The sequence below is a fragment of the Mirounga leonina genome, unplaced genomic scaffold (assembly GCF_011800145.1).
Source record: "Mirounga leonina isolate KUSES-001 unplaced genomic scaffold, KU_Mleo_1.0 Mir_168, whole genome shotgun sequence".
NCBI lineage: Eukaryota > Metazoa > Chordata > Mammalia > Carnivora > Phocidae > Mirounga > Mirounga leonina.
The window spans coordinates 17869729-17893734 of record NW_023270426.1 but is presented as its reverse complement, the minus strand read 5'-3'; the positions used below and the strand labels follow the sequence as shown (position 1 = coordinate 17893734).

Sequence of the window (24006 nt, the reverse complement as noted above, 5' to 3'; positions counted from 1 at the left end):
TGTCACAGCTCCATGAAGCAAATGGGGTAGAGTAACTCAGAGGCTCAGAACTTGCCAGGGCTGCAGGCGGCCTTGCTCTGGGGACACTGCGGGGCCGGCTGGCCCTGCCTCCCCACTATGGTGCCCCGGCCCCCACGGGATGTGCCCACGCTCGATGTGGCCCCACGGGGACGGGGCTGCAGGGTTTCATGAGCCCACTGGCCTCTACCCCAGCAGGGGCAGGGGAGGGAAGGCTCTGAGCACAGCCCATGGAACTGCTTGGCCAGGAGAGTCTCAGGGAGAGGGAACATTTTTCGATTGTATTCATCTTTTTCAAAAGGGGGTGGGGGGGTCCTATAACAAACCCAGTATCTCTGAAATGACTTGAAAGAGTCCCTCTTTTCTTTTGGGTTTTTTCCTTCGCCAAATCTCACTCTTTGGGGCTTTCAGATGTTGGTAGGCGGAGTACAGTGATAAAAGCAGAAAAACAAAACCCATTAGAAGAAAGAATTTGTGGCAGGGTTTGAAGGATGTGTTAAAAGGTGCACTTTTTTTCCCATTCCTAAACGGTGTAAAACCAGGAACAAATAACTCTAATGAAGCATATGCTCTCAGCCAGCTCCACTTTGGAAGGGAGTTATTAGAAAGACCAGAAGAGAATGATTTAGGAGCGCATGACTCATTTAATTTTTATTGTCTTTATATGAACCAGTCATGAATCCATTGTAAAAAGATGAGAGGAGTTTGATTAGCATGGAGAGCTGTTTGCAACACGATAGACAGTGGTTGTAGGTTCTGCATTAAAATAATCTCATTAAATGCTCGGGTACATTTTGTTTTAAAATCTTGGAAAACACTATACTTGAAGCATTCAAAGGCTTTGGCCAGCTCTTTCTGGCTTGTGTCGGAAACCCTGGCTGCAGATGGACGTCCGGCCCTTTTGAGCTTTGGATGAGCTCAAGCCACTAGGAGGATTGGCCAGAACTCCGTCCACAAGAGACTGGCCCGGACCCAGGACCCAGCAGCCTGTAGAATTCACTGAGGGCTCCGCCCTGCCAGGGGCCTCTACTGGGCCTTTGCTTTCTCAGTGGTCTCTTGGGGGTCACCTCTCTTCCCTCGTAGTACTAACTTCAAAGCTTCACTTGTGCTCAGTGACCACTTCCGGCCCCATGTCAAAGGTCCAGGGTCCCTCAGGGAGGTTCTGATCTAGCTTCTAGACCCTGGATGCAGAGCCCCAAGCACCTGCCCTGTCTCAGCCCCCCTCCCCAGACCCACTCAAGGGAGCTCGCATTCAGCCTGTTGGCAGGCTTTATTAACTGCAGGTAATAGTGCAATAACCAGCCTCAAACACGCCTCTTAGCACACTTGTGTAAGTAGGTCTGTAAGATAAGTTCTCAGAAGAAGAATGGACTACATCTGAGGGTGAGCACGATTTCAGTGTGGTGGATATCACCAAATCTCCCTCCCAAAAAGCTATACTGGTTTATACTCCATCCGGCAGTATCCCGGCACACCTCAAAGATACTGCAGGTTCGGTTCCAACCACTGCAATAATGTGAATATCCAATAAAGCAAATACTGCAATCAAGGGAGTCAAATGAAGATTTTTGTCTCTGGTACATATAAAAGCTATGTTTATGCTATACTGGAGTCTCTTAAGTATGTGCTAATATATGTCTAAAAAAAGTACATAATTAAAAAATACTTTCTTGCTGGAAAAACGCAAACCATCCTCTGAGCTTTTGATGAGCAGCAATCACTGATCACAGATCACCATAACAAATATAATAATGGAAAAGTTTGAAATATTGCAAGAATTACCAGATGTGACACAAAGACATGAAATGAGCAAATGCTGTTGGGAAAATGGTGCCAACTGACTTGTTCTACACAGAGCTGCCACAAACCTTCAATAGGTAAAAAAAAAAAAAAAAAAAAATCTGTGAAGGGTAATGAAATGAGGTATGTCTGTATAAGGATTTAAAACACTGTATCAGGAGAAAATTCCTGATTGCAGGCCTTCTCGGTCCCTAAAATGAGCCATGGAAGGAAATTTTTTTTAAAGATTTATTTATTTATTTGAGAGAGGGAGAGAGTACAAGCAGGGGGGGCGGGGGGCAGAGGGAGAGGGAGAAGCAGGGAGCCCGATGTGGGGCTCGATCCCAGGACCCTGGGATCATGACCTGAGCCGAAGGCAGATGCTTAACAACTGAGCTCCACCCTGCCCCAGGGGGGCACGCCAGGCTGATCAGCTAAGGATCCAAGGCCTACAACTCACGAGAGGGCCCCATGAGCTGCCACTCATTCACATGATACCCTGGGGTCTTAGAGTCAAGAGGTGCCTGTCCTCTGGCCTCTGAGGATGGACACTGAGTGCTCAGAGCCGTGACTCTGACATGAGCTTTCTGGAGAAGTGCCTAGCCACCTGTGTGCACTTGGACATTCAACTTTGCCCTCAGGCGACATGCACAGCATCCACACAATTGGGTCAGAATCCCCCTGATTGAATTGTGGAGCCAACTACAAAGTTAGAGATGGCAGTCCACCCAAGACCTCCCTCATTCTGGCATCAAGATCAAGTTTGGGGAGTACACAAAAGTACCTTCAGGTTGAATAATTTGCCAGAAGGACTCAACTCACTGAGAGCTCTTAGACTGACATTGATGGTTTATTACAGGGGATAAGCGTAGGTTAAAATCAGCCAAGGGAATACCCAGGATGTTCGCAAGGTCTCTCCATTCTGGACGGTCAGAACCCCAACAGCTCTCAACAGTGTGCAATCTCTGGAACCTCCACTCAGCTCACAGACTCCAGGATATGTGCTCTGTGAGGCCTTGAATCTCAGCCTGAGCATCTGTACATTAATGTCCGGCCAGTGACTCAACGGTGACCCTGTGAAATTCCTGGTGCTCTTCAAAGCCTTCAAAGCCCCGTCCTCTCTGCTATACTAGCTTTCATATTCCAGCTACCTCCAGGGCCCTGTATCCTGACCTCTTTTTTCATTGCTGTGGTTCTCTGGGTGCTGGTTCTCTGTGCCGTGGTCTGGAAGATGCCCTCTAACAGAGAGCTGGAGTGAGTGTGGACCTCATCTCATGTATTCCTCTCCTCAAAGATCAGAGACTGGGCTTAAAAATGTTGCATCCTACATTTAATCTATTTTTAGAGTTAGGTTGGTGTAAGTCTGATACGTGTTTCTGTGTTTTACCCAAAATGTGAACTCCTTTATTCTCTGTACATTATTGCTTGTGTGGAAGCAACCATCTGTACCACAGACTGAATGTTTGTATCCCAGCAAAATTCGTATGTTTACACCTGGTCCCCATTGGAAAGGTATCTGGTGGTGGGACGTTGGGGAGGTGATTAGGTCGTGAAGGTAGAACCATCCTGAGTGGGATTAGTGCCCTTATAAAAAGGGAGAGCCCTGGCCTCTTCCACCATGTGGGGCTATAGCAAAAAGACAGACAGCCTTCCAAGAACCAAGAAGCGGGCTCTCACCAGACACCGAATCTGCCAACACCTTGGTCTTGGACTTGTAGCCTCCAGAACTATGAGAAATTTCTGTGGTTTATAAGCAAAAAAAAGAAAGAAAGAAAAAAGAAAAGAAAAGATCAGCCAAGGGAAGAAGAAGCTCCATGGGGCAGAATCCAGGGGATTCCAAATGCAGAGCCTCCATTGTCCTCTCCTGGTGCAGTCACGCGCATCTGCCGTTCCCCGCACTGACGTGTAAGCACGTGCACAGCGCATTGCCTGACAGCGAAGCTCACCCCAGCCTGGTGTGCTGAGCTGCTGGTAGAGCTTGATTATGCCCTGCTCACGTGGATGACGTCTAGCCCCCAGCCCCTGGGGGGACCCAACTGGCACAGCATGGCTCAGAGCCCCCATCATAAATCATATGTTTCATAGTCTAGTGGCCAAAGCCCCCAGGAAAACAAAGCCCAGACCTCTCTCTGGATGACGTTACTTCTTCACTGCCCTTCCCTTCAGGGCTCCCCGAGAGCCAGCACACTCAGCTAACATACCTCCATTTGTCCAGCAGACACCAACTGAGCCACGCATCGGGGACAATATGGTGGTCAGCAGAGGGATGAGGTGCCTCCTCTTTGGCCTTCACAGGCATGGGGGAGACTGATCATATAAACCCACGTCAGCCAGTGATAGTCCCTGCAGTCCTGGGGAAGCCAGGAGCCCTCCCCACAGTGACTTCTCTCATGCCTGTGGCTCCCTGGCCCGGGCCTGGGACTGAGCAAGAGAACTGACCAACTTTGGGGGGCTCACAATGCATGTGACCATCCGTAGCAGCCCCACCCCACCCTAGACGCTCAGCAGCTTCTTAGGGATGACTTCAGGCTGCAGGGACTTCTCAAGAGGACTCTGAGCAGGTACATGCAGAGTGGCAAGTACGTCTTTAAGGGTCTTAAAGGAAGTGACCAGCACGGGAACCCCAGTGTGGGTCAGGGTAGTCAGCTGGAGAGCCATGAGGTGGGGGCTGGGGGCACCGTGAGTGTCCACATTCACGCTCACGTGTACTGTGTGTCTTCCCGTGGATGTTTGTGTGTGCCCACCCGGGGTGCATCTGGTCCTTGCTTGGTCTGGATGTGGGACATGTGAGTGCAGACTTCTCTGAGGCCAGCCATCACCAAGGGCTGCATATTGTTCAGTGTTTGGGTCCATCCTGTTAAAATGTTTGTGCAGCAGGGATGCTAGGGATAGTGAATTCTAGGGGCCAGAATTAAACTGGCATGGAGAAAAAAAACCCTCTCCTTGACTCCATCCTCCCCAAAGAGAGCCAGGGCAGAGGGCTCCTGAGAACACGGCTTCTGAGAAGGGCAGAGTCAGAAAAGCTCGGAATAAATGTGTCTCAACTGAATCTTAACTTGTCGCTTTGACAGTATCATTAACCTAAACTCTGAAATCACCCTGGAGTCCTTGTGTTTAACATTTAGTCACTAAATAGTCCGCGTTGATGGCTCATTTTCATATTACTTAGACCCGAGTCCCATGTATCACTATGACAACATGCCCCATCTCGCCTCTGCTTAAGTATTGTTTAATACTTAAGTCTCATTTAATTACTTTCTTTATTAAGGGCAGATACTTACAAAATAGCTTTTTAAAAGACAAAAACTATATCTTTTAGTAAAATTGTCTCTTTCCCAAAGACAGATGTGCATCAGTACAAAGAATGGTCTAATCTGGCATCTGTTTTATTTCTGGAAGGAATCTTGATTTTGCTAATACATTTCTATGTATCAGAACCAAAAAAAAACCAAAACAAAACAAAAAAAAACCCATCCATAAAAAGACAATTACAGAGATGCAATCAAGCATTGATAGCAGTATTCAGACACATCTCAAAGAACATTCAGGAGAGGAAGGATTACAGGTTTAGTTTTATGTAGCTTCTTATAAATCAATTTTTAAAGTAATTTCCTCAATTCCAAAGAGGGAAATTTGATTTCAGTTGCCAGTATTCATGTTCCAGAAAACAATATGCACTTTGTTCTATAATTATATGATGCCTATTGTTTTAGCCCAGAGGCATTATTTTATTTATTCCACAGTCAGCTTCTCCCCATAGCCTAAGTCACAGGCTGGTAATGAGTTGGGTGCTCAGAGGAGAACCGCCATGTATCCAGCATCCCCTTGTGCCCTTGAAGAGCTGAGGCACCCCCCTCAGCCCCTGAGCGATCACCCAGAAGTTATGCCTCGGCTACCGGCAGCAATGAGGAAAAACAGATGGAGGTTAAATGACTTTGGTAGTGGCTCACCAAAAGTCACCACGAGTCTGAGATGGCACGCGTGGGCTTTTCCATCTCTGCCTGCTGCCCTGCCTGGAGCCTTCTCTTTGGCCAATGCCCGCATGCCCTGGCCTGAGGAATGCAGCGTGGAGAAGGAGACAGGGTGGGGAAGCGGGGGCACCCGCTTGCGCACCCACCACTGCTTGCGAGCAGTTCTCTGCCTTCCTGCCAGTCACCTCATTTTGATGCCCCATCACTGGCAATGTTCAGGTGGGTGGGAAGGCAGGAGGTGGGTGCCTCTGTTGTCAAATCCAAAAGAACCAGAACACAGTCCCTGTGGAAAGCCTAGCTCGGCATCTCGTGCGATCCATTCACTGAGTATCTACTGAGGGCCCACTGTGCCAGGCCCTGGGGATGCAGGAGAGCTCACGTCCTAGTCGGGGGCAGACAGATACAAACGGTATGCTAAGTGGTAGTAAGTGACAGGTGGGGTGGGGGTTATAGACAGGGCGGGCAGATAACATTTGAGCAGACTTGAAAGAGGGGATGCAAGCCAGACTGACAGCCTGGAGGAGGGGGCAGGATGCCTGGCATGTAGGCAACAGTCAGGGGCTGCAGCACTGGAGTGGAATGAGCAAGGGAGAGTGGAGGAGGTGGGGATGGCAGGTCATCCCTGCAGACCCTCTAGGGCTGTGACTCGGGGTGAGGGGGTAGGGTCCGGCTGCGGTGTAGAGGAAGAGCAGAGGGGCAAAGGTGGAGGTCCCCGCTGTCCCCCAGATGAGAAGATGGTGTTTTGGCCCACTGGTCACAGGGGAGGGACTAAGAGAAGGTCAGACTCCGAATACATGGTAAAGGAGAGCTCTGCTTTCTCACCCTGTGAGGACTAGGCTTTGTTCCGTTTTCTGGCTTGGGTTTTTTTCCTGAGGATTACACACGGCCTGAGGGGTGTGTGGTCCCCGTGACCACATCACCAAGGGGGCAGCAACAGGAGGGGGCGCCAGAACCCGAGCCAGGTTGAGGCCGTCCATCCAGGAGGATGGGCTGTGGGCATGAAGGCTCAGGGAGGCGGACGAGGGAAAGTGCCGGGGGCCCCCAGCGCCAGACCCCCTGCGAGCAGCTCTGGGATTGCCCTTTGGGATGGAGTCCCCCCTGGAACCAAGCAGGTGAGGCATTGAGGGGTCCCCGCGGTGGGAGCTGCACCCAGCTGCCCTGCCCTATTTTCAAGCTGCCACCTCGCCATGGAGCCTCCAAGCAAAATATATTTTCCTCCAGACTTAGGTTTTGACACACAAACGGCTTAGACCAGAAATCTGTCAGCCCAGAATTGACTAACCATTAACTTTTCATAAGCAACTCAGGTATGAACCTTTATGACTCTGTTATGACACAGGACCAATCAGCTATCTGGTGTTTTATTTTTATTATCGAAGCTTCCACAGAGTGACAGGAATGGGGCTTTTCTAAGCAGAGCAATGCTTCAGAGAAAACTCACTGGGCCCTAGCCGCCCTCTGCAATATTTTACTCCATTGGGAGTGCTGGTGTGTATTTTTTTCCTGATCATGAAAGCGGGCTGCATGCATCCACGATCCACCTTCCCCCCTGTGCCCTCCCCCAAGCTTCTCTCTGAGCCCGCACTCCCTCACCGAGCTAATTAGCCAAAAATCGTCCTTATGGGACTCAAGATGGTGGCAGTGAGGCCCTCTGGAGTGTGAGCGAGGCAGAGGGTCACATGTCAGGGAGCTGCTCTGTGGCTGCCTTGGATAACCCTTGTGACACAGTGACTGCTGGCCTTCCTTCCCACCTGCCACCAGAGTGCTTCTGTGGAAAGGGGCACAGGGAATGGCAAGAGGGATGGTTTGGTGTTGGCTCCAGGGGGTCAAGAGGAGTTTTACATGTCCTGTTAAGAATAACAGGGAAACTTGGGTGCCTGGGTGGCTCAGTCGGTTAAGCGTCTGCCTTCGGTTCAGGTCATGATGCCAGGGTCCTGGGATCGAGCCCCCTGCTTAGCGGGGAGTCTGCTTCTCCTTCTGCCTCTGCCCCTCCCCCGACTTGTGCGTGCTCTCTCTTGTGCTCACTCTGCTCTCTCTCTCAAATAACATCTTTTTTAAAAATAATAATAATAATAATAATAGGAGCAAGGTTGTCGAGGCTGTTCTTACAGAACCCCTGGCATCCGCCCCTCCCGGCTACCTTTTATGTCCCTTCTCTTGCTTTTTGTTTGCCTTCATTTTCCTCAGAGTTCTGTTTCCCTTCTTGGGTTAGCCAGGTCTCAGCAAGGCACCTAGAATTATTTTGGGACAAAGTGGATCTGAACCAGTGGTAGGCCATCTATCCCTGCAGGCCAAACCTGTCCCACCACCTATTTTTTTTTTAAATAAAATTTCACTGGGGGCGCCTGGGTGGCTCAGTGGGTTAAGCGTCTGACTCCTGATTTTGGCTCAGGTCGTGATCTCAGAGTCGTGAGATCGAGCCCCGCCTCCAGCTCTGCGCTCAGCACGGAGTCCGCTTGGGTTTCTCTCTCCCTCTCCCTCTGCCCTCCTCCCGGCCCCATTCAGTCGCTCGCTCTCTCTAATTAACAAATCTTAAAAATAAATAAATAAAATTTCTTTGGAACTTAGTGATGCTCATTAATTTATGTATTGTTACATTATCTTGGTGCTACAAGGCAGAATTAAATAGTTCACAGAAACCCTATGGCCCACAAAGCCAAAAATATTTGCTATCTGTCCCTTTAAGAAAAACTTTCTTGTTTTTATTTTAATTCCAGTTAACATACAGTGTTATATTAGTTTCAGGTGTACAATATAGTAAGTCAACACTTTCTCACACCACCCAGTGCTCATCAAGTACACTCCTTAATCCCCATGGCCTATTTCACCCATCCCCCCCACCACCCTCCCGTCTGGTAGCCATCAGTTTGTTCTCTAGAGTTGAGTTCTTGGTTTGCCTCTCTCTTATTTTTTTTCTTTGCTTTTTCATTTTGTTTCTTAAATTCCACCTATGAGTGAAATCATATAGTATTTCTTTCTCTGACCAACTTATTTCACTTAGCATAATACTCTCTACCTCCATCCATGTTGTTGCAAATGGGAAGATTTCATTCTTTTTGATGGCTGAGTAATATTCCCTGGTATATGTACCACATCTTTATCCATTCATCAATCAGTGGATACTTGGGCCGCTTCCATATCTTGGCTATAGTAAATAATGCTGCAATAAACAGGGGTGCGTGTATCCCTTTGAATTAGTGTTGTTGTGTTCTTTGGGTAAATACCCAGCAGTGTGATTGCTTGATCCCCATCACCTGTTTCACTCACCCCCGCCCCCCCCCCCCCATCAGTTTGCTCTATAGAGTTAAGAGTCTGTTTCTTGGTTTGCCTTTCTCTTTTTTTTTCCCTGTTAATTTGTTTTGTTTCTTAAATTCCACACATGAATGATAATAATATGCTATTGGTCTTGCTCGGACTTATTTCACTTAGCATTATACTCTCTAGCTCTGTCCATAGTGTTGCAAGCAAATGGCAAATTTCATTCTTTCTGATGGCTGGATATTCCTATATATATATGGGAATATACATACACAATATCCAATATTATATATATGTATATATATATACACCACATCTTCTTTATCCATGCATCTATTGATGGACACTTGGGCTGTTTCCATAGTTTGGCTATTATAGATAATGCTGCTATAAACATTGGGGTGCATGCACCCCTTTTGATTAGTATTTTTGTATTCTTTGGGTAAAAACCTAGTAGTGCGATTGCTGGATCATAGGGTAGCTCTAGTTTTAACTTTTTGAGGACGCTCCATACTGTTTTCCACAGTGGCTGCATCAGTTTGCATTCCCACCAACAGTGCAAGAGGCGTCCTTTTTCTCCACATCCTCACCAACACCTGTTGTTTCTTGAGTTGTTGATTTTAGCCATTCTGACAGGTGTGAGGTGATAGCTCATTGTGGCTTTGATTTGTATTTCCCTGATAAGTGATGATGAGCTTCTTTTCATGTGTCTGTTAGCCATCTGTGTATCTTCTTTGGAGAAATGTCTGTTCATGTCTTCTGCCCACTTTTAATTGGATTATTTGTTTTTTGGGTGTTGAGTTTTATAAGAAAAACTTGCCAGCCCTAAACAAGGCCACCCTGCAGAGCTGCTCAGCAGGTGGACAAGAGCCCCAAGCAGGATGAGGATTAGTAAGAGGGGCAGGTGAGCCCAGTTCTTAGAAAGCGAGAGGAATGAGCGGGAAGGTGTTCCAGGCCGTCCTCCCAGGGAGGGCGATTCAGGCCTTAAGTGGATGTACAAGGTTCAGGTTCCAACAACATGGAAGATAGATGCAGTTCCTGCGGCCTAGGCCGGCCCGGCCCTGTGGGCAGCTCTGGCCAAGCAAAGGGGCTCAGCTGTAGTGTTTCTGTTTTCCGGGAAAAGCGGGAGACCGGGCTCTCCTTCCCAGCCTCCTCATCGGAGAGGCCAACCTCATTGTCTTCCTCGCCCTGTGCAGGACTTTGGAGAGGACAACTCCCTCTACATCACCAAGGTGACCACCGTCCACATGGGCAACTACACGTGCCACGCCTCCGGCCATGAGGAGCTCTTCCAGACCCACGTCCTGCAGGTGAATGGTTAGTAAATGGCTCCATGCATGTCGTCCCCTCGAAGCGCTCCCAAAATGCTGCTCACGGCAACCCTCCCTGCTCCTGTATTCTCCCTTAAAGATGTGTCCGAGCCCAAGATAGACTCGTAAATAAGTTTACTCTCTCCCAAGGAAAGGGGAGCAGTGGAGAAAGGGCGAAGTCGGCCGACCAGTTTGGTTTCACCGGGAAGCCTCCTCTGATGAGGTGTGGTGGTGCCAGGGGGTGAGTCGCTCGGGCTAGTCACGCTGGGCCGCCGAGCCTCCCGCAGACCCCGTAGAACGTGCCCTGCCCTCCCATGGCAAAGGCCAGTGGCGCTGCTCTAGGATCCCCGAGTAGCAGACGCTGTCTAATACACACCACTGTCCTTCCAGTGACATGCACACATATCACTTGTCCACCGGAAGGCACTCCTTCCTCCAACGGGGGCTGGGTCCCATCTCCCCACCGGAGAGGCTCACCAAGCTTGGGCCCGGCTAAGACAGAACCTGAGCAAGCTCGGGAGGTTTTCATTGCTTCTCACGGGCCCGTGTTGCCGGGACTCCTGGACACTGGGAACGTGAAACCCCTCCTGAGGACAACGCCAACAACTAAAACAGCCAGGGTTTTCTGAGCACAGAGAGGGTGAATCACTGGCCAATCCCTGTGCTAACACATCACCTAGACTTTCCCGGTCAGTATGTTCTTACCCACGTTATGAGCCCGGCCTGGCCACTCCAGCCATCAGAACAAACAAGGTATCACGGTGTCTTGGCAGATCAGCACCCCACAGAAGTTAGATGTGTCCAGCCAGGCCTAGCTGGGCATCACTCCTAGCACTGAGCAGGGTGTTCATGTGTCAGTGTGGAAACTTCTAGTCAGCCCTAGATCTTTCACACCAGCTGGTGCTCAGGGCTTCTGCTCTGAGATAAAGTGAGCAAGGTGTTAAGAATGATTACATAATGAGGCTCAATTTCACTTAACTCTGGAACCAGGGTAACAAGCCATTTAAGGACAACGGGGTGGTGCGCTCAGCTGGCGTCTACATTTACCCTACAGGATGTTTGAGGGATTTTTATAGCCATACCTGCCTAACCCATATCTTAGTATTTCCCTTGACCGGGGACATACTTAATTGTCTGGGGTTTTGTAGCTGTGCTTGCTGGCTTGATGAAGTCACGGGATTTCTCCAGAAATAACCCAGGTGTTCTGGTTACAACAGCCCCTGGGGGAGTTAACCCAGACTGGATTCCAAGGTCAGTCCTAAGTGCAGCCAGCAGGTGGTGTCTAGGGCTCTCCCTCAGGGGGTGCTGCTCGGGGAGCAGAGCATGAGCTCTGTAGTGGCAGGAAGTGGGTTTTTCCACCTAAAACTGGCAAGTGGTGCCCAGCATGGGACAATGTGGGGGACTGTTCGGTTGGGAAACAGCTCCCCACGGTTTGCCCCAGGTCCGTCGGGTCCTTAGATGAGCCTAGAGAAGGGAAATGAGCCCATATTCACAGACTCTTCATTCTGCCCTTTGCATCCTGCCCCCACTTCCCAAGAATGGGGGGCACAGGGAGATAGCTTGAGCCTTGTCCCCTTTATTTCCTCCAAACAACTCCCCTGAGGAGGGGAAGGGAGCCACCTGCCGAGGAACTGTAGTACCTCTCAGGTGAGCGTCTGTACTCGCCCCAGCCCTCTAGAAGAAACTCTGGGGTCTCAGAGGCCTTCATACGCTAAGTGGCAAGTCCGTGGTTCAAGGGGCGCCCTCTGCCCCGTGTTCCCCCAGAATTCTGCGACTGAGGTTATGATGGGGATGAGCCAGTGTGTCACTCCCAGAGCTGAATCCAAGAGCAAGGCCCAAAGCCAGGAGCACCATGAGGGGTCGCTGGGCTGCAAGGAGAGAACAGGCCCCTCCCGCCAGGTGGGAAGTGGGCTGTAAAATTGGCATTGGAGAGCCCCGTTCACACCCTCCCCAGCCACCTCCCACCCCCACCCCCACCCGCGGCCCCCGCCATTACCTAGTCTCCACTGGAGAGGGTGCTTTTGGCCCAGGGGAGTCTACACACAGCAAAACCTCCCGCTGAGAACCAAAAGAGGCCACTTGAAATCCATTTCCTAACTGCTAACAGATTTAAGGCCTCTCTTCTAGCAGAAGCACTATCAGCAGTCAGACGGAGCATGCTGGGACCTCTATACTTCGTGATCAGTTTCCTATGTCATTAAATTGGCCCCTGGTGCTTGGCTCCCATGACAGCCAGGCGAGGCCACTTGGGTGGCCCTAGCTCCAGTAGCCCATGAGGTTCCTGAGCTGGGCTGGGCTGACTCCCAGGCACTTGGGGGTGATGTGTAGGTGCACTAACCAGCTCCTTCATGGGAGCGCAGCATGCTAACGTAGGCCCAGAGTTGCCTCCCAATGACATAAGTCCACTGCCTGTTGACCTGGGAATAAGATGCAAGGCTCTCTGAGTATTCCAGAAGTTAAGCTTACTTTGTCGGACAGAATGGGGAAAATGTCCTATCTGTATGGGAAGATGCTGAAAATAGAATGATATGAAAGAGACAATTAGGATAGCATCTATGGAATACATACTGTGTGCCATCCCTGTTTGACAGATGAGATCACCAGGGATCAGAGAGATTCAGTGATCTCAGGATCCCAGGACCCAGCCCTGCAGTTAGTAACTGCAAAGCAGATCTTGACTCCAAAGCCCAGACTCCTAACACCTGGCCTGCCCTACCTGTCCTTACCAAGGCATCGTGTTACTGCTATTGGTGAATCCGGATGTCGGATGCGAGTGTGGTCAGTCAGCAGCTGTGTTGGGCTGCTGTGGGCTCTACACTATAGAGGACAGGTCCCAGGAGGGCCGGGGTGCTGTGGAAGGCTCACGGTGGCAGTAGGCGCGGGGAGCTTTGCAGGCTGCAGCCTGGTGTCAGAGGCTCTCAGGCGGAGCTGCTGGGATGGCCGAGAAGGCCCTGCTGGTGCTCTGGACAAAAGGAACGCTGCCTGGCTGAGGAGTCCCCTGAGGAAGGGCGAGAGAAAGCAGCAGCAGATTCATCTGGGGGATTTGTTCCCTTTTGCCATTCATGCCAAGCATGACTGAAAACCATGAAAGATGTCCCTGAGCTGCCTGGGTAGTATCCGGTGCGGTGGCCCAGCAGTGTGTTGGGGGTCTGGTTTGGTCCCCACTTGGCCTGGCAGATGGCCTGTGGCTTACTGAGCTGAGGCACCCAGTCAGGGAGTGATGTTCTGTGTCTGTTCCTCCCCATAGCTTCTCCTCAACCAGAGGGAAGGGGGCAAGGGATGAGGACGGGCAGAAGGAGGGCCCTGCCCAATTGCCTGCTTCTCAGAAGGCTCCAAGCAAACAGCATGTGCCGAGGAGCTTACGTGCAGCCTGTGGGCCCAAGACCCCGAGATCCCACTCTGGGGAGCAGGAGCTGGGTGGGACTTCTCCACTCTAGGCCCAGTGCAGACCCCAGCTAGCAACACCTGTCCCACAGAATCTAAGACATGAAGCCTGAGCCAGAGACACCTGGGTTCCAGGGCTTGTACTGGTGTTTCCTTGACGTACAAGGAAGGCAAGTAAACTCACCTGTAAAGTGGGAATAACAGTAATACCTCCTGCCTTACAGGCCTGATGAGATCTGATACGTCTACAATGCTTGGAAAATGCCTGACGCAGATAGAGTTCACAGTTCAGGGTGGGACGGATACAGGAGAGATTTTTGGTTGTCTCAAGCCCCATGTTACTGTAGTTGGTGGACACAGATGCTCTGAGCTGGTGGCCCCTCGGAGAGCATGCAACCCATTATACAGATGGGGAAATCAAGACCCAGAGAAACTGGCCAAGCCAGGAATAAAATACTTCTTCCTGGAGCTGCCCCCACTGCCTGGTGGCACGGGCCAGACACCATATACAGGCAGGACGCCCATCTTCTGGGGCTTCTCCATCCCCAACCCTGCCTTGACCGGGTTGGCTAAAGGGAGCCCTTCTAGGCAACCACTTCTCTCAAATTATTAGTATAACTTCCTCACAGACCAGGCCTCCCAGAGATGAGGCCCAAAGGCTGACATGATTTATAACTTCATGCAAACCTCCCGCACTGTCCTCCTAGGAAAGAGCAAGAACTTCAGACATAAATGATTAATCCATTAAAATAAAAACACCCTCCACCTCCCCACAGTTCAGACAAGTAACGATTCATTCCCAAAACACAATAATCATCTCCCAAATCTGTTGATGACTCCAGCTTGGTCCTTTTGTGAATGCACCTCTTACTTAGGACGTATTTATGCTGCCTTTCACCTTGGAAATGATCCATGTTTCCCAAAGAAAACAGGCCTTTGTGTTACATATTCAAATGTTTTCACTGGAGGGTTTTGCAAATTTAAAAGAAAATGAATGTGTTTACCCAGAATATATTAATTTCAAATGATTTTTAGTGTGTGAATTAATACAAAAGGAGAGGGGAGATGCGGGCCAAAGGAAAACAGGTGGGTCTTTGTTGCCAGCAGGAAGCTCTGTCTGCACCCCACCCCCTCAGTCTCTCACAGTGAGAATGCACGGCTTTTCCTGACTGGACCCCATCCCACTGGGGACCCGGGCTACTGGGGTCTTTGACACCTCCATGCCCCCCGTTCTTCTCGGGCTCGCCTGTCCCCCCAGGAGGCTACATCCAGATCTCTGGCTCTGGTAGGAGTGACAACTTCTGCCCAAAGTGAGCAGGTGTTCCCTCTGAGCCTGGGGCCTGGTCCACACCCGTTGCAGGATGGGGGGATGTGTCATCACGCATGAGGAGGACAGTTCGGTTCTCAGGCCAATGAGTGAGCTCCCACCCCACTGATGGGATGATGCTTTTGTTTGGCTTTTTTTAAGCATCCTTGTGTCCATTTTCCAGGTAGCAAGTGGTCCCGTCAGGGCACGATGGGCTTCTAGGTGGAGCTCCTTGGCTCCTCGAGGTTGCCTTCCATGTCACAGGCTCCCTTTGTCCAGGGCATGGAGCCAGGAACACCCGGGGGGCTAGGACTGGGTGCAGGGTCCCTTCGATTGCTGCTGGCCTGGCAGGGCCCCCGTAGTCTCCTCCACGCCAGTCTCTCAGGACAGATAGGATGGGAGGCCTGAGCCACTGGTTCACAGCGGGGCAGAGGCAGCTGCCTGGCCCCGTGAGCCCATAGTCCATGTTCACACATACATGCAGGCTCGTCGCTGCGATCTGGGTCCTGCCACCTGCCAGCCTCGTGTCTTGGCCCCCACCTGTCCCCAAATACTCCAGCCAATGAATTTGCACTGATGGTTCCCTAGGCTGAGAATTCTCTCCCCTCCTTTGCTGCCCACGTCATCCGTCAGGTGTCCCTGCAACCCACACTCAACAGACAGGTACTGAGTTCCTCCTGCGGACCGCTCCCGGGCCATGCGCTGGAAACACAGCAGTGAGCAGACCAAAACCTCTGTCCTCTCGGAGCAAGCCTAATGGTGATAAGTACTGAGGAGGAAAATTCAAAAACGGACCAGGAAAGTCAGATAAAAGGTAGCAAGTGAAGGTCTTACCGAAAAGTTGACATTTATTTCAACTTGGTGGGAGAGTCACCAGTCCTCCAGAAGGATCTTGGCCTGAGCATCCAGAGGAGAGAGTGGCCATTTTTTGAGACAAGAGGAGGGTGGGGGAGCAGGTTCGGGAAGAAATCTCCGAAGCTCATGCAGACATGGTAAATGCCCGGTGTTGTGCAGCCAATTGGGCTTCCGAGTGTGACGTTGAAGGGACAGGTTGGACCGAGGAGGAGTGGTCAGCTGTGCCCAGTGCTGCAGACAGCTCAGGGGGATGGGGTCAGAGAACCGGGCATTGGGTCAGGTGTGATGTGGGGCAGTTGCTGGAGAAGAGCCATTTCCATGGGGTGGGGGGGAAACATCTGCTTGGAACTGACTCAGGAGGCAATAGGGGAGAGAAATTAGAGCCCCCAAATATGGGCAACTCTTCAGGGTGCTTCCATGGAGAAAAATGGGGCAGCACTGGGGAGACAGTTTGAGGGAAAGAGAGGGTTGGGGTTTTTTCCCAAGATGGAAATTAAAAGCTTTCTATGGGCTAATGAGAATGCTCATTAGGAAGGGGAAAGGGGCGCAGGAGTAGGAGGGAGGTGCTGGGCATGTCCTAGAGAAGGTGGGAGGGGATGGGACCTGGGAATGAGGCTGGGGGTGACAGAAGATTCAGAACCAGAGGCGGGAAGAAGGGTCTGGCAATGGTGGTGAGAACCAAGGAGGACACCTGCCCACCTCCCAGCCCACTCCAGAAGGAGGTGAGGGAGAGAGCCACAGGCCCTGAAGAGGCTGGAGCAGTGTCACCAGGTTTCCCTCTGGGCGAGAAGGTGAAGAAATGTTCATATAAGAGTTTGAGGATACAGGACATTTCGCTCATAGCTGAACATGAGTTCCAGAAGATGACAACCGAAGGGTTGGGGGATGAGGGATGCCCCAGAGGCACAGACATCTTGCGAAGACTGATGTGACCCTGAATCGAGGGCACAGGGAAAAGTGTTCTGACGATCCCCATTGTGGAGTCGGAGTAAGAGTGGGAAGAGTGGGAAGAGGGGTCCGTGGCAGATGGAGCGTGCAGAGGCCTGAGGCCCCCTCTGTAGTCCTGCAGATGGAGGGATGGAGGTCAGAGGAGGAGCAGTCTCAGCCCCCAGGATGACAGTGGCTCATGGAGACCTCACGGCCAGCAGAGAGTGCCTCTCACTAGAGCACCCCTGCTAGGCGAGGTGTCTTTGCCCAGGAGACAGTCCTATATTTTTAAGTGAATGACTCACTGCACACCCTTGACTTTCAGTCCAGTTTCATTTCGTTCTAGAATAGGGCCATGCATTTCAGTTCAAAGTTAGCCCTGAATTGGTCTTTGAGAGCTTCCTAGTTAGAACTGACTCCAGCTCTCACCCGGAAGCTGATAGGTAGGAGCAGATCCTCCAGCCCCATCCCAGACCTCCGGGATCAGACTCTCTGGGGTGGGCACCAGTGTTGTTTTAACAAGCCCCCTGGGGTTTGCAGATACTCCAGTTTGAAAACTTCATGGGTCCACAGATTCCATCAAAGGTCGGGGCTGAGGCAAAGGACAGTCTTCAAGGCTGGTGCTGACCACTGGCCATCTCACTGAAGAGGCCAGTCCACAAACCACCAGTTGAGACTCCCCAGTTTGATAGACAAAGCTACCATCAGTAAAGGGACAAGCCCCATGGGCGTAAGGTAGCTCAGTGTTTCTCTTGTGAGGTGGACAGTGGATCTTGCTCTCTTCTGGCAAATCTTCCCCCACCCCTGTCACCATGCGCCAAAAGCTCCCCTCTGGTAATGCTCATCACACTTGAAGTTCATTGTTGAACCACCTTGCCCCTGGACAGCAAGCTCTGTGGGGATAAGGGCTGGTCCACTCGTATTCCCTGTTCTGTCCATAACGCCTGGCACTTGGAAGGTATTTAATAGATGCTGGCTGCACATAGGAATTGACAGAGCTTTGTAAAACCAGTCCAGACCATTAGTGTGGTGCCTGACTCAGAGTGGGGGGATTCCTTCAGCCCATCCCTGCTTGGCATTTGCTATTGTCATACTTTATAATATCTGGTAGGAAAAAATGCCCATCATCACCCTTGCCTTTCAAAATTTCCTCAGCTGTTCTGGCACATTTTTTTCTTCTGGGTAAGTTTTAGAATTGTTTTGTCAAGACCCTACCAAATGATATTCATTGCAATTAGATTAAATGTATGTTTTACCTTGGGGTATCTCATTTCTTTTTTTTTTTAAGATTTTATTTTTTTATTTGTGAGAGAGAGAGAGAGCATCAGAGTGGGGAGGGTCAGAGGGAGAAGCAGACTCCCCGCCGAGCAGGGAGCCCGATGCGGGACTCGATCCCAGGACTCCAGGATCATGACCTGAGCCAAAGGCAGACGCTTGACTGACTGAGCCACCCAGGCACCCTGGGGTATCTCATTTCTTAACCAGAGTTAATCTTCCACTCCCAGAACGTATCTCTCCAATTAGTCAAGGCTTTTTTTTTTTTTTTTTTTTTCCCTGTCTTCTGTGAGGTTTTAGAGTTTTTTCATTTAGGTCCCCAGTGATTTCTGTCCGATCACTGCCAGTAAGTAAATAAGCCATTAGTTTTGTACGTTTTGGTGCTCGCCCCCTTTCTGCACTCACCTATTAAACCTTCCTACTTTGAGTTTCCTTATCTGGAGCATATCCAGGTAAAATATCATTTTTCTCCATCCTTTTAATACTTCTCATTTCTTGCCTTCAATTGATGATCACTCCCTGCATTGTGTTGAGATTCGATATTGCCTTCTTTCCTTTTTACTTTTTTTTCCTAACTTAATGTTTCACCATTCTGAAGAGAATGGTGCTATTTCTTCTTTTTATGGAGCTATTCTTCATTGTAGGAAATATTCTGTTCCTATTTTATTGAGGTTTTTTTCTCTAAGAAATTGATTCTGAATTTTTTTCAAAAGCCCTTTCAGTGTCTAGCAAGAGAATCAAATGATTTTTCTTTTTTGACTGCTTTTGATTTTGGAGGTGATTAATTACAGATTTCCTGATAGTTAGGCATTGAAACGTATTACGCTTGGTCACGGTGTGTTCTTTGAATACCAGGCTAGCCTTGATTTACTAACATGTCGCTTGGAATTTTGGTATCTCTAGTCCTAAGTGAGTTAGGTCTGTAGTCTTTTTTGTGCTCTCTTTGACAGGTTGTGGTGCCCAGGTTACACAATCTGCAACATCTTCTCTGTGGTATTGCAACATGATACAACGTGTGACATCTTCTCTGTCCCGCGCTCTAGGAATTATCCATTCCTTAAATGTACAAAATAGCCTGCCTATGAAACTACTCAGGGTGACTTTGGGTTAGTAGCACTTTTTTAAACAGTTTTATTGAGGTGTGATTGATTTATGAAAAAAACCACACAGGGGCTCCTGGGTGGCTCAGTCATTAAGCATCTGCCTTCGGCTCAGGTCATGATCCTAGGGTCTTGGGATCGAGCCCCGCATCGGGCTCTGCTCCACGGGAAGCCTGCTTCTCCCTCTCCCACTTCCCTGCTTCTGTTCCTTCTCTCGCTGTGTCTCTCTCTCTGTCAAATAAATAAAATCTAAAAAAAAACAAAACCTCACATCCTTAGTGCATGCAGTTTGTATACTGGGTCTCATATACACGGGACGTACCCCTGTTACCATCACCACAGTCCAGGTAATACACATATCCATCACCTCCAGAAGTTTCCTTGGGTCCCTTTGTCTGTTTATTTTTTGTTGTTTGTGGTAAAAACATGTCACATGAGATCTCCCCTCTTAATAGATTTTTAAATGTACAGTACAATATTGTTGACTAGGCCTCATGCTACGCAATCTCTAGGACTCACTCATCTCACATAACTACTTCAAGTAAAGTAGCACTTAAAATTTTTTTAAATATTCTCTTCTTTATTCTTCTCCATACTTTTAAGTTTCCTTTTCTTTTCTTGTTGACGTGTAATCAACATACAGTATCCTATTAGTTTCAGGTGTACATCATAGTAATTCAGTATTTTTATACATTATGAAATGATGCTGATGATAAATCTAGTTACCATCTGTCACCAGGCACGGTTGTTATAATATTATTGATTATATCCCCTACACTATATATTATATCCCTTTGACTTACTTATTTTATAACTGGAAGTTTCTACTTCTTCATCCCCTTCACCTCTCTGCCCACTCCACAACCCCTCCACCCTCTGGTAACCAGCAGGGTTTTTCCTGGATCTATGAGTCTGTTTCTGCTTTGTTTTGTTTATTTGTTTTGTTTTTTATATTCCATGTATAAGTGAAATCATATGGTGTCTTTTCTGTCGGATTTCACTCTTATTTTACTTAGCATAATACCCTTTAAGTCCTATGATGATGTCACAAATGATAATATTTCGTTCTTTTTTATGGCTGAGTAATATTCTCTGTGTGTGTGTGTGTGTGTGTGTGTGTGTGTGAGAGAGAGAGAGAGAGAGAGAGATCTTTATCCATTCCTGTATGGATGGACACTTAGATTGCTTCCATATGTTGGCTATTGAAACTAATGCTGTAGTGAACATCAGTGTGCATTTATCTCTTCAGATTGGGGTTTTTGTTTTCTTCAGATAAATACCCAGAAGTGAAATTGCTGGATCATACAGTAACTTTCAACTTTTTGACGAACCTCCACACTGTTCTTCATAGTGGCTGCATCGATATATATTCACACCAACAGTGCACAAGGGTCCTCTTTCCTCCACATTCTCACCAACCCTTGTTATTGTCTTTTTGGTACTAGCCAATCTGACAGGTGTGAAGTGATCTCACTGTGGTTCTGATTTGCCTTTCCCTGATGATGAGGGATGATGAGCATCTTTTCATATCCCTGTTGGATCTCTATGTTGTCTTTGTAAAAATGTCTATTCAAGTCCTCTGCCCATTTTTTAATTGGGTTATTTGTGCATTTTTTATGTTAGGTTGTGTGGGTGCTTTAAACTTATTTTGGATACTACTTAGCAGATAAAGGATTTGCAAATACCTTCTTCCATTCAGTAGGTTGCCTTTTCATTTGTTCATTTCCTTTGCTGTGCAAAAGCTTTGTAGTTTGGGCACCTGGGTGGCTCAGTCAGTTGAGAGTCTGCCTTCAGCTTGGGTCATGATCCCAGGATCCCAGGATCAAGACCCGCATTGGGCTCCCTGCTGAGCGGGGAGTCTGCTCCTCCCTGTCTCTCTGCCTCCCCCAGCTTGTGCTCTCTCTCCCTCACTTTCTCAAATAAAACAATAAAATCTTTAAAAAAAAAAAAGCTTTCTAGTTTGATGTAGCCCCATTTGTTTATTTTAGCTTTTGTTGCCCTTGTCTGAAGAGATGGGTCCAAAAACAGATTGCTAAGCCTGATGTCAGAGAGCTTACCACCTATGTTTTCTCCTAGGAGTTTTTTGGTTTTAGGTCTTATATTCAAGTCTTTAATCCAATTTTAACTTATTTTTGTATATGGTGTAAGAGAGTGGTCCAGTTTGGGTTTTTTGCACATAGCTGTCCAGTTTTCCCAACACTATTTATTGAAGAGACCATCTTTTCTCCCATTGTATACTCATGCTTTCTTTGTCACAGATATATTACCCATTATATACGTGGGGTTTTTTCTGGGCTCTCTGTTCTATTCCATTGATCTGTGTCTTTTTTGTGCCAGTACCAGACTATTTTGATTACTATAATTTTATAGTATAGTTCAAAATCAGGGAGTGTGGAACCTTCAGTTTCCTTCTTCTTTTGCAAGATGGCTTTGTCTGTTTGGGTCTTTTGTGGTCCATACAGATTTTAGGATTCTTTGTTCTAATTCTGTGAAAAATGCCTTTGGCATTTTAATGGGGATTGCAGTGAATCTATAGATTGCTTACCGTAGTATAGACATTTTAACAATATTAATTCTCCCAGTCCATGAGCACAGAATATCTTTGTATTTATTTGTATCTCCTTCAGTTTCTTTCATCAAATTCTTAGAGTTTTCAGAGTACAAGTCTTTCACCTCCTTGGTCAAGTTTATTTCTAGGTATTTTATTCTTTTTTGATGCAATCATACTTGGGATTATTTTCTTAATTTCTCTTTCTGATAGCTTGTTATTAGTGTATGGAAATGCAACCAATTTCTGTTTGTTGATTTTGTATCCTTTGAGTTTACTGCAAGCATTTATCAGTTCTAGTAGTTTCTTGGTGTGGTCTAGAGTTTTCCATATATAGTATCATGACATCTGCAAATAGTGATAGTTTTACTTCTTTCTTTCCAATTTGGCTGCATTCTATTTCTTTTTCTTGCCCAATTGCTGTGGCTAGAACTTCCAGTACCATGTTGCATAAAAGTGGCAAGAGTGGGCGTCCTTGTCTTATTACTGATCTTAGAGGAAAAGCTCTCAGTTTTTCACCATTGAGTATGATGTTTGCTATGGGTTTGTCATAGATGGTCTTTACCATGTTGTGATACATTCCCTCTAGACCCATCTTGTTGAGAGTTTTTATCATTAAGATTTCCTTTTAAGTGGGGTGCCTGGGTGGCTCAGTCATTAAGCGTCTGCCTTCGGTTCAGGTCATGATCCCAGGGTCCTGGGATTGAGCCCCACGTTGGGCTCCCTGCTCAGCGGGGAAGACTGCTTCTCCCTCTCCCACTCCCCCTGCTTGTGTTCCCTCTCTCACTGTCTCTCTCTCTGTCAAATAAATAAGTAAAATTAAAAAAAAAAAAGATTTCCTTTTAAGTGATCCATTTCATTGGGATTTTCATATTTATTCCCTATAATTGAATACAGTATTTTCATAATTTTTAATTCCCTGTTCTTTCTCTATTTTTTTATTGATCAAACTTGCTAGAGATTTGTCTATCTTATTGATATATATAAACAACCAGCCTTAGATTTATCCGTCATTTCCCTTCTTTTTTGACTAATCGATTCATTCACTTCTGCTTCTCTCTCTATTGATTCTTCCCTCACCTTCTTTAGATCTACTTTATGTGTGCTAGGCAGGTTTGTATAAATAAATGGTGATCTAGCAAGAGCCCAAGTTTATTAACTTCCAGGTCATGACCACCCACGTTGTAGAACTCTGGATGTTCTACCACCTTCTCCAACTCCCCGCCAGTCCAGTGCTCCTCAACCCCCCAGTTCTAGCTCTGTGCTCTTGAATTACACTCTCCTGACCAAAACTCTACTATCTACTCAACTTGAACCCTGTTCCTCCCTCTTCCAAATTCACAGTGTAGGGAAGTTGTCTATATAAGTTATTATTCCTTTCCTCTTTGAACCAAATGGAGTCAGAGAAGGGAGATTCGCTTCCCTGTTCTAAGCAGCCCTCTAGATACGCCTTAGCTAGAGCCCCATTTACTTCCTCCATCTGTCAGTGGCCTGACAGAAGAGTCTGTCACACCTTGGAACTCTTCTCCAAAACTGCCAACAGAGAAACTGGGAAATGACTCACATTGTGTTATTGTTGGGTCTCTGTGTGGTTTGTCACACGGTGCCTCTGAGTTTCTTTTACAGAAACAGCTCTGGGATATTTTCAAGGTGGGTTCATGCCCTTTGCTGATTGTCCATTTGGCTTTCTCCTCAGCCCCCCAGCTTTGCCCCATAGGTGAACCAGAGGAAAGATTTGAAACTCAGACTGAGTTAATCAGACTACTAGCAGCCTCCTAAGGAGTTTTGAGAGGAGTTGCACAGTCCATTTCTCACAACGAGGCAATGAATTTTTCCCTTTGTCCTCAACCTTCCCAAGAACAGATCACTAGAAATCTTGCTCACATTCTGGGATTAACAGTATTACCTCCTTCTACATAAGCATAATGTGTTCTATCTCTGCTCCCAAGAAAAACCTCTCTCCTAAAGTACGGGGACACTTTCTTTTATCAGACAATAGGAGCTTCCAGATACCTTTGGGGAAATGCAGTGGCCTGCTTCAGGAGGAATCCATCTTCCACCTTCCCAAAAGGTGTGTGTTGAGTGTAATATCCAGGTGTCTTTACATCAGCTAATTGGAAGAAGTTTTGGAAGTATGTAGAGTAAAATATATGGATAGGTAAGAGCCCTCAATTCCACTGAAAATGATAATTATTTTATTTCCTGGGCAGAGCTAGGGGTAAGAGGAAAGATCCTCCAGACAATCTTCACTTCCTCCAGGAACCTCCCCCCACAG

General features: G+C 48.0%; 1 protein-coding gene across 1 annotated transcript in view; it reads left to right on the top strand.

Moving 5' to 3' along the window:
• Positions 1-24006, top strand: part of FSTL4 (follistatin like 4) — a 542960-nt gene that overhangs the window by 491760 nt on the left and 27194 nt on the right. The window contains exon 8 of the mRNA XM_035014126.1: positions 10223-10343. Within this exon, the coding sequence (XP_034870017.1) occupies positions 10223-10343 (121 nt within the window). The remainder of the gene's footprint in view (positions 1-10222; positions 10344-24006) is intronic.